This window comes from Sinocyclocheilus grahami, unplaced genomic scaffold (genome assembly GCF_001515645.1).
Source record: "Sinocyclocheilus grahami isolate Dianchi unplaced genomic scaffold, SAMN03320097.WGS_v1.1 scaffold1045.1, whole genome shotgun sequence".
NCBI classification, from domain to species: domain Eukaryota; kingdom Metazoa; phylum Chordata; class Actinopteri; order Cypriniformes; family Cyprinidae; genus Sinocyclocheilus; species Sinocyclocheilus grahami.
This window is the reverse complement of record NW_015506224.1, coordinates 56060-67022: the sequence shown is the minus strand read 5'-3', so window position 1 is coordinate 67022 and position 10963 is coordinate 56060. Positions and strand designations below refer to the sequence as shown.

At 39.4% G+C, this 10963-nt stretch overlaps 2 protein-coding genes across 2 annotated transcripts in view; both read right to left on the bottom strand.

Annotated features, from left to right (window-relative positions):
- The window catches only part of LOC107566079 (serine/threonine-protein kinase D2-like), a gene marked incomplete at its 3' end in the record, with an annotated part of 32235 nt that extends 27544 nt beyond the window's left edge, over window positions 1-4691 (bottom strand). The window contains exon 1 of the mRNA XM_016251456.1: window positions 3813-4691. Within this exon, the coding sequence (XP_016106942.1) occupies window positions 3813-4139 (327 nt within the window). The remainder of the gene's footprint in view (window positions 1-3812) is intronic.
- Window positions 4692-7543: 2852 nt separating this feature from the next.
- The window catches only part of LOC107566083 (striatin-4-like), a 28306-nt gene continuing 24886 nt past the window's right edge, over window positions 7544-10963 (bottom strand). Inside the window, exons 16-18 of the mRNA XM_016251460.1 lie at window positions 10161-10247; window positions 9825-10005; window positions 7544-8698 (exon numbers count right to left, since the gene is read on the bottom strand). Coding sequence (XP_016106946.1) covers window positions 9836-10005; window positions 10161-10247 — 257 coding nt within the window. The 3' untranslated portion in view covers window positions 7544-8698; window positions 9825-9835. The remainder of the gene's footprint in view (window positions 8699-9824; window positions 10006-10160; window positions 10248-10963) is intronic.

Sequence of the window (10963 nt, the reverse complement as noted above, 5' to 3'; positions counted from 1 at the left end):
ATGTGCTAAACTGAGAGAACATCCCACCAGCTAAATGTAGTTATTTAGAATTAATGGATATCCTAAATCAAAAACAGGGCCTAAATATGTTGTTTATTAACACTAGTTTTCAAGAATATCTACCATTGCACCTAGTACAGCCTAGTAGTAAAGCCACAACACCCTAATATGACTATTTTTGCACAGGCAAGCATCGTTCTAGTAAAATGCCAGTTGTTACTACTTCATAATAAATTAATGTTTAGTTTTATTGCACTAACAATCAATGCCAACTATGGTATTTTGTTGGAAACTGTGGTGATGTGGGTAAGCCAAACAGCCCCGGATAACATAAGCCATCTGTGACCTCATAATTGGGCGAAAGAGTAATCTTGGGCACACCCCAACATAAAAAAAAGCTTGCTTTAGTTCCTATCTTGTTTGTTTTCTCTTTTTGAACTGACCAAGGAAAGATAATATGTCCAGGCGTTATGAAACTATTGCTATTGTTTGTACACAAAAATCACTGTGGCTGTGCCTTGGTACAATATGCTAATATTATGGTACTTTGACATACATCAAATTGTAGTCAATGACTGCCATATTCATCATACACAATGGTATTTGCATAGTACACTCGAAATATGGAAGTACCTTTTTTGGTGTGGCTTAAAAGAATAGGTTGTTTTGTCAAAGTTTGCATTATGCACCATAAGCATATTCCATAGCCTAAACTTAGACAAATATAAATCATAGCACAAATGAGGGACAAGGATATTGGATTTCATAAAAGCCTATATGATGGAGAAAACGCCAAAAGAAGTGTAAATGTGTATGCCAGAAATCCTGTACGAGTAAAGCGATCTGCCGCTGGTGCTGTACTGTACCACTGAGTAGCCCATTATATTTGACACCTTGAAATGTGTTTTTGTTAGGTGCTGAATTGAAGTGTCACAGGCAAGAAAAATCTATTTCACATCAAATAATATTGTAATTGGGGGCCACATTTAATGGCCATTACATTTGCCACATCATATTTTTATTTTATTGCTTATTCAAGGTATTTTTTAAAAATCTCTAATTCTCATTTGCTGCATACTATCTATGGATTTACATTGTTAAATTAATACATAATAATATAGTATATAACATATAAAACAGTCTGTTCACATCAAACACAACATTCACTATACATCAAATCAAAGAAGAACTTGAGCAGATTTCTTCTTATCTAAGGACCAGCTACTCTTATCTAAATCTTCAACATTAAAATTAAATGCAAAACAGCTCTAAGCTCAGCTAAGAAAACAACCCTAACAAAATACAATGTCAAAGATTGCGTCTCTTGTCTTTTCTCTTTTCACTTTTGTCATTCGTTTCCTGTTGAGCAAATGAGTGTTTTGAATAGTCAAATGGAGGCCAGCACAGAGCGGTAAATTTGCCAGGAAATACGGTCCTTCCATGCAAAGACTCTCCGTAGCCATGCAAATGAGCCGGAGTGAGATTACTATAGCATGTGGGAGTTGCACGGTGCAGAATTACCTGTGACTCCCCTGATATCAGACACTGTGTGCTTTACAGTGGCCACATTTGTAAGAAACAAACAAGTAGTGATTTTACGCTAGCTGCTGACACTTCCTCAGGAGTGTCCTTAAAAGTCTTCTTTCCTCAGGAATGGGAATTCACAGTCTGATATCCGACCTCCTTAACCATTTGATCTAGAATGGATCTACAGCATGGTGGAATTGAGATGTCCATAACCTTGTTTCAATGCTGGTTACAGTCCACTGCATGAACGTTTTGGAACACAGGACAAAAATATGTTTTTGTACTGTTTAGCTTTTTTCTGTCGAGTATAAACTGGCCCACATGCTTACTGCAAACTGGGATTTTAATTACATACTATATTAAGGAGGACCTGCCCATTTGTCCTTCCCCAAACCACTGAAAACACAACCACACATCTTTCCACTTTCTTCTATTATCACCCCAGGCCTAGAATACAAGGCCAGAGGTGGGTGACCAGGAGATTGATGGAGTGCTCCTCCTCCTGGGATCCAGATAAAACCACACACATTCCTCTCTAGGGGACAACATGTGACTTAATCCTCAACCATTTGTTTCATTTTAAGTCTATATACAGTATCACTAGACACCTATTTTGCTGCCAACCACATTTCGAAACTCCTTCTAAGACCTCGTGCAGAAATCTGTTTGTAGGCAAAAAAAGTTTAAAACTCTTTAAAGGTGTGTTGCATGGAGATGTGCAGAGATGGAAGTAATAGCATTGTCTGTGAACCTGCAGTGAGAAAACAAACTCCAGGAGGAAGCCAAAGGGAGCGGTTCAGAGGCGGAGGACACGCCATGGCCTCCTACTTTGGGAGGAAACAGGCTTCATTTCCTCCTCTTTATCCCATGGACAATGGCTTGCTTACGTGTTGGACCAGCAGGGAAAATAGGCTGGGCAAGGAACAAAAGGGACAGCCCACAGCCTGGTACTCTATAGATGGTTTAATTATGCATTACATAGATGGCAGAACAATTTTGTAGTTCTTTTGGGATTTAGGGAAAGGAAAACTTGTTCTAGAAGAGGATAAATAATGCCTAGAGGGAGGAACTTAGTGATGCCGCCACATTACCTTCCAAGTGAATGGAAAAAAGTATCCATGGAACAGAGGGAGCCACTTGAATAAACAGAGAGGGAACACTGTGACTCACTCTGTCTGACGCCAAGGGGAGTTGAGGGAAGGAGCCAAAATCCAAGCTCACAAATCACCCAATCCAAAGGACACAACAAAGGACTTCTTGTAATCAACTGATTTGTGAGTTAATAGGAAAAATATAGCGTTGGTCAATGTTTCCCCAAGTCCAAATCACATTTATATTATTTTGTAGATTCCCTTTTGGGGCAACTTTTAAAACATGTTATCTTCATAGCAACAGTTCAAGACATTCACCTTCACATGGATACCAGAACTAAAGCCTGAATTTCCAACTAGTGACTGCAAAGCTCTATTTGACAATGTATGGCATAGTGATACTGAAACGCTTCCTGGAAAAGAACTCTTGCTAATGAACCTTTTTAAGATGACCCTTGTTATTGCCCAGAGCATGGCAATCCGATAATCAAATCATCTCACAGTCTGACTGGCTGATAAAATCTCAGATGTTAGGAACTAATGCAGGTTTGAGGTAAGTGCAGTCACGAAATAGATTGCCTGTTTTTTGTACCATTACTGCAGAAATGGGTTCTGGACATTCTGTGCCAGACTAAGACATTTAAATGAATATCCTTTTTACATCAAGGGCTTCATTAAGGTAAGATGGCCCACCTGGAGGGTTTGACATTTGGCAATTTAATCAACAATGCTTGGACTTACTAATGCATTTTTTTTATTATTATTATTCTTACGACCTTACATATCAGTGCCTTCATTGGCAACATACACATCAGTGTGGGATTTTTCTGTGGAGAACTGCTTACACTGAGATAAGAGTTGCCATACTTTACCACTGCATGTTCTGCATGCATTGCATATTTCTGTGGTCACTGTGCATGTGAGCTAAGTAAGAAATATTTGTCATTCACGGTGTGAATTGGACACCCTTTGCTCTAATGAAATCATCAAAAAAATACAATTAAGAATCTTGAAAATCATTTTAGCAGACCTGAAGGTAAACCACTAAATTTCCAATATGAACTGCTGTAGATCCAAACATATACTCTGCAGAACTTAATACACAAATGCTGAGGGCAAACATGCTACTTCAAAACTTGTGCAAAAGTGCTAGTGCATACAGCATCAAGGCATAACATACTGGGTGGTGCTTACCTTCTGATCCACAATTGAGCAAGAAATTTGTTTGATGTAGGCCAGGTCTGCAGTCTGGGGTAGAAGCACAGATTCTCTAGTAAGCCCAATCTGTATCATGAAGGAGACACCGGCTGGTGCCGGAGGCCCAGACGTTATTCCAGATGCCCCGCCGGGACCCGGTGCAACCCCCATGTCCACTGTAGGAATCCCTGGGGTTTGAGAGTTATGGACAGAAACCGGTGTCCCCTGCTGCATCACCACTGACCCAGGTGGAGATGGACCCCCCGGGGGGAAGAAGACTTGGGACATGGGTCCCGGAGACATGAAGGGACTGACGTTGGCCATGCCGAAGAGTCTTAAGACAGTCAAGAGATAAGACTGGGTAGTGTGAGGCAGCAAACTCACCTACACACACCAGCAGTCACTCACTCATCAATAGTGGCCGTCCTTGCTGTGTGTCCCCTGTCTACTAGAGCTTAAAAACAACTGATCCCTTTCCAGGAAGTGGCTCTTCTTTCTTCTCGCCCTTCCTTTCACGGAAAGCTCCTCTATACAGCTTTCATTCCAGAGAAGGTGCAAGTGAGAAATACAGATAAAGTTTAGCTTTGAAACTAAACGTCCTCTCCTCCTCCTCCTCCTCTTGCTGCTTCCTGTTCCCTCACTACTCCAAAGCAGCTTTGAAGAGGAAAACGTCCAAACTTCAAGGAAACACACTGGAGACAAAAAAGAAACTATAACAAATGAGATAAGCAAACAAACACCTATAGCAGTAAGTCCGTCAACACAAGATGGCCTCCAAGAACAGGAAATAAGCTGGAGAGAGCTCCTGGTTAGGCTTGCTTTGCAAGTCAGACTGTGTTTCAGTTTCTTGTCGTGTTGAGCCGTGTCTGCTGTGCCTCAGTGAGAAAACTACTGAGGACACTCCCTCTTCCCCCTGCCTCCACCTCCCTACTGTCTGAACCTCACAGAGCCCTGGAGGAAGTGGTGTGATTGACAGATCTCTCAGCCAATCAGCAGGAGAGAGAGCTGTAAAAGAGAGGCTCTGTGAGATCATGCATATCCACTTCGGTCTCCTCCCAGTCCCACATACAAATTCTTCCCTCCTTCTCAACTTTTACGTCTTTCTCTTTGTGTAACAGTTTGCCTTGTTTACTCCCCCACCCTGGAACAAATTTGTCCTCCTCATTTTTTGCCTGGGGCCCCACTTGCACTCTTTTCCCAATCACTAATTCTTACTCACTCTCTTTCCCCAGTCCCCTTTTCCGCATGTCCCAAATGATAGTCAAATACCTGATTTGTGTGGCATAAACATGGCTAAATTATCAACCCATGTGCAATTCTAAAGCCAGAATAATTTTAAATAAGAAGGAGTTCTGCATTGTTTCCCTTTGTTGATGAAGGGAGTGTCAGTTCACTAATAACAGACATTGCATTAATCAAAAAACTTTTGAGATCTCAAAACAAAAAAATGTTTGTTAGTTTATCAAAATAAGCTGTTGTGAAAAGCAACATTACATTTTATCTTTTTACAAAAATAAATAAATAAACAAATTTAAAAAAAGTTAATATTCTTGTTTAACCGTTTCAGGTTTTTGAAAATAATCAGTCAAATCCATGAATTCTCTCTCTACCTGCTGTTGCTAGTTGGTGGCAGGTTTTGTGAGTAAGGAATTTTCACATTCAAGAGCCTTTTTTAAAGCTACTTTGTGCAAAATGAGTTCTTAAAACTAAATATTTAATAGTTATTAAAACTTTTTTTTCTGAAAAGACTGCATTTTCTGCAAAATGTCAAATTTAGCATATAGGTATTGTTGACATTTAAATGTGGGTGCTGTTGTGTTAAAGTGTATTTCAGACTTACAAATGTTTGTATATTTGTAATAACGAGTTGTTTTTGCAGCTTAGTTTCAGTAAATGGTGATTCTGAACCAAGTTCTGATTTACAATACTTACAGTATGTTTTACATAATTCAACACTTCTTTGCTTTAGATAGACAGACAGACAGACGAAATGGGGTAAGTATTAGTTAGTTTAACATTCTGTATACCCAAAGGCACTTTCAGAGACAGCAGAGTTCAGACCAGACAAGGATGAAATGTCTGTACAAAACCATGTTTTTATTTAGTTGTTTTTGGATTTTTTTTATGACATACAACACAAGACCTGCAGAGTAAATAAAATAAAAACTAATTTAAAAAAAAGAAAGAAAGATGTATTTCGATACAAGCTAGAAAGCAGTTCAAAAATATGTATAATAAAACAAAATAAATAAAAGGCTGGTCTTTTTTTATCCCTTGTAGTTGGAGGATATAGTTTGAATGCAGCTTAATATATTGTACAAAATATCACACAGTGATAAATTGCTTTTAAAAAATAAAAACACTTAACAAAAAGTCATTTTACCTTGGCTGTGGACTGAAATGATTTCTTTTTCATACAATTGTCAGTTGTTTAGGCTTTTGCACAATCACAAGCAAGTCTTAATCCTAGCAAAAAAGGTACTATGGTCGTCTTACACCTTATTACTAGTAATCATAATAATATGTCTAGTAAAGAAAAGCAAATAAGTGAGAAAATGGGAAAGTTAAATTTTGCATTGGCAGCTTTTCAAACATATAAACATTTTCGGTTTCTTTCAATTTTTACTTTTATTTATACACAGATTCGTCCTCTCTCGGTAAGGAATGTGTTTTGTCATTGTAATTTCAAGACTCGTATTGCATCGAGGGGTGCGTAAATAGAGGTGTACAAAAGAGACAGCAGGACTAGTCTAAACACCCATGCAATCGGCAGTCTTTGGAAGAGAACGTAACGATGCAGCAATACATGGATGAACCAAACCGTTCGTGTGATCCTACACGTGTAGTGTAGCATAAAGCTAACCGTTAGTGTGCCGTGCGAAGTTACTAGGTAAGCAGCAAAGGATTATGGATTCCACTGAACGCAAGTCTGTGGTTATGTGACATTCACTGACTAGGCGAATAGCCCAAAATGAATCGGTGGTCTCGACATTGGACAAGTGACACGAGATATAACCTTGTACATTAAAAAAAAATAAAATCACTCCAACAGGTTTTCCTTGCCAAAAATCACACCCCCGAGTAGGAAACCTTGTTTTCCGAGTTGGATGGATGGATGGAGGCAGCCTGGTTAAGAACTGACTTGGCTCCATTATGCAAGAGCACTCTTTATGGTCCATCAGTCTTTTTGTCGCTTCTGGGCACTTGTCTATGACCATGGAAAACCGGTAAAGGATAAAAATAAACCCCACAAAACGGAAACTGGCTAATCCAAGATGTGACCTTTGATTTCCAGACCTCTCCCTCTGACAAAGAAACCTAAAGATCAGATTCAGGTCTGATTCTTCATCTAACCTTGGTTTCCCCCATCAGGTTTCAGAGTTAGATCTTGGATTCCTTGCTTAGCCAATAAGAAGCAAAGTGCCCCATTTTTATTTTCACTTAAAGAGCTCTTTTCTCTGGGCTATTTTACTCTGAAACACCTTGCATTGACTAACAGCACAAAACCCATCAAGAGGACTTTTTGAATTTGTTCAAGTTTCACCACTGGGCTTTGACCTCTTTGTAAGCCAAATGAAAACTGGGCGGCACTAGTTTCTCATCACTTAAAATGTCCTTTCGAGCTTTGCTTCGTTCTCCACTTTTGGGTCGAGATCACAGATGTCTAAAAACTCAGAAATCAATAATACACTTTGTACTGAAACACTGGAACTTGTAGTTGGTTGAAATTTTTTTTATTGGCGACAATCCCCAACCAAAGAACCTCCAGCGTGTATATAGAGTTTATCGTCTTAAAAATACCCTGACAAAACCTTAAAAGCCACTTGGGCACACCAGAAGTACTTTGAAATTCCCGACACACTTGCTGTATTTCTGAAATGCCAAAGAACCGTACGTAATGACTCTGAGGAATGGCAGGCATCAACCGAGATTTGATACTTTACGACCCTCGTCGTGAACAGGTCCCTGATTCAGAGGAGATCTTAGCACCAAGGTTGTGAAACAAGTGTGCTATGTACAGCGCATCCCGCTTATATACAAAAATCAGTTACGCATCCAACTGCAGATCTTCCCAGAGAGTCTTCCGACCGATACCGAACACTACAATAAATACACTACTCAACAGTCACCTGACTATTACGGATAACGCCACCTGATTGGATATGAATGAAGACGGCGATTGCAAAATGCTTGTGCTAGCACCGTCACAAACGCACACACGCAGATACACGTGTTTGGTTTTAGTTCAAAGTGTACTCGTCATACGAATGAAATGTGTTGAACTGATTATGAAAGGCTGAAATACTAAGGCTCTTAGATGTGAGGCTAAAGGTAAAGCGGTGTTGTACTTGCAGCTAAAACCCAACCCAAAAAAAAAAAAACTCATCTAAAGCAGTCTTTGGAATGAAATGCATTGATCGCCTCACGTTACCACGCAACAGTTACGCGAGGACATTAATTCACAGATTAGCACTAATGCAATTTGCATTGAGAAAATGTTCAGGCTTGGGTAATGTATTTTTTACCAAGAGCCTTCAAATCCTCAACCTAAACAGAGCATGAAATTAAAATCCAGGGTGTGTGTTGTGTTAAGGTGTGTTTGTGTGGGTCCATCCGTCAACAGATTGGACATCCCTCGCAACACACTGTGCAGGTTATTAGTAGTGTCGTCTAAAACTGAAATTAGGACATGAGCAGCAAACTCATTAGTATTAAAAGCAGTAGAGTTTGTATCACATCAAAAATGATGGGTTATTGGGTTGTGTGCCTTTAACACAGTTGTTAAACGTTGTTCCCCTCGTTTAGTGAGCGAGTGTGTGTGAGTGTGTGTGTGCAGATACTCGGCATTTCACTCTTTTGGCCCAGTAGTGAGGGTGGATCCCCTGAGAAGAGAAAAAAAGCAAAAATTAGCTCAAGGCAGAAGGCATCACGTGTGAAAATGCATGCACAACTACGACTACTAACAAGGTGCTGCAAGCGATTTGAGCCTTTTTGCTCACTTGCGCCAGACATTAAAGACTGAACTAGACCATAAGGACAACTTTTTCACTGCTGAATCTCCAGTGACATGGAAAAAGTTGATACTGTGTGTGGAGTACTGTGAGTGAATTGAATCTGAAGAGAGAGAGAGATTGTGTAATGTAAAATTACAGCAAGAAAATGCTGAGTTGACCTCATGGCTGCAGACAAAAACATACATGACTAACAGCGTAGTCTGATTCACAAACAAGTGACTATTTTGGGCCATTCTTTTAATTAAAGGGGATATAAAATGCATTTTTAAATGTATTTTGTTGGCGCTGATAGCCTTGTGGCAGTGCCACATGCAGCACCACTGCACTAAGGGTGTCCCGAGTTCGAATCCCATGGTTCATAAGAGTAGGGAAGACTAATAATTTGAACAAGAATATTTTGATTCTCCAATTCATGACATAAAATCGAAAGCTGTGGGAATGAGTAAAACTATGCGATATATGCGCAATTCCGCACCGAAATTCAAGACCTGATTAAACATATTCTGCTATACAGAGATTTGTAAAATAAATGTCCGTGACTTTTCCAAAACTTTTCCAGACCTGGAAATTGCGGTTTTAAAATCCCATGACTTTTCCAGGTTTTTCATGATCATACGAACCCTGGATAGTTCACACAAAATGAAAATTCTGCACAAAACGTATTCTCGTAACTTCATAAAATTACATTTGAGCCACTGATGTCACATGGACTATTTAAACGATGTCCTTACTACCTTTCTGGGTCTTGAACGTTTCAGTTGCGTTGCTCTCTAGGCAGGATCAGAAAGCTCTTGGATTTCATCAAAAATATCTTAATTTGTGTTCCGAAGATGAACGAAGGTCTTATGGGTTTGGAACGACATGAGCATGAATAATTCATGACAGAATTAAAATTTTTGGGTGAACTAAACGTTTAAATGGACCAAATCGCATACAGCACCCTTTTAACTTCTAACTCTTAATCCAGTTTTACTGTGTTTGAATATGCATTTACCAGTGAGAAAATCAAACAAAGATTTTGGCGAGCGCGTCAGCCCCTGCACTGGCGATGAACGGCTGCGAGGGGTGGAAGGCCACGTCATGAATGGCCTCATCGTGTTTTTTCCTGTGTGCTGTGATCTCCTGCACACACGTGCGATTGTCCAGCATCCACAAGCGCACAGAGCAGTCATGACCTGAGAAAAACAGAAATCACATAATATTGCTACAGAGATTTTCCCATTTCCGTGAGAATGTGGTCTGTTGACGTGGATGTGCTCAGAAGGCTTCAGTTGGCATGTTGTTTTGCTTTCTGATGTCACAGACTGCGTGTTCGTGTATATTTACTTACTGCCGGAGATGAGGTAAGTGCCTTTAGGGTCTGTGGCAAGACAGGTCACAGCATCCAGGTGAGCCACCATGGAATGAATCACTTTCCCTTTGGCCAAAGCGAAAGGGAGGAGGAAAGATTAGGTCATGTGGGATATTTTTGATACACAATATTGTTTCGAAACGATCTAATATTCCAAGCTCTGGCTAAACCAATAGACTAACATTGGGTAAAGTTTGTGTTCCTTAATTAATTAAGATTTCTAAAACTGGGATTCATGAGGGGAAATAAAAACAACACAAAAAAATTTAATATTTTATTTGTTTAACCAAAAACAGAGCAGCTTGACCATGCAAATCTGTTTTTAAATTAATAAAATATTAACATTTTATATTATTTTAGGGATTTGGCTAACAATAAATTTGAGAATCCCTGCTTTAAAGTATTGCTGCTATAGGAAAAGGCTTTTTAAAAAAAATCTAGATAAACCTCACTAGATGACTAGTTAACCATCGTGACTCATCCTCAAATTACACAATTTACCTTTAAGACAAATTCCATTATGAACACGGAAAAAAAGCTCAATAAAAACATCCTAATGTGCCTGAAAACAAAACCACAGGTAAATGCACGACTGGGTTCACTTTTTTTTTTTCGCTGGCTAATCTTTCACACCAGGAATGTTATACACTTCTCTTCAAGTGCTCTTGCTATATAAACTGGTGAGTAAAGGTTGGTGTCTGGCACTGATTCGATTGAGGGTTTTTTATACCGGAGGTTCTTTTTTAACTGCTTTTTTATTGTGACTGCACGGTAGGGGAGTC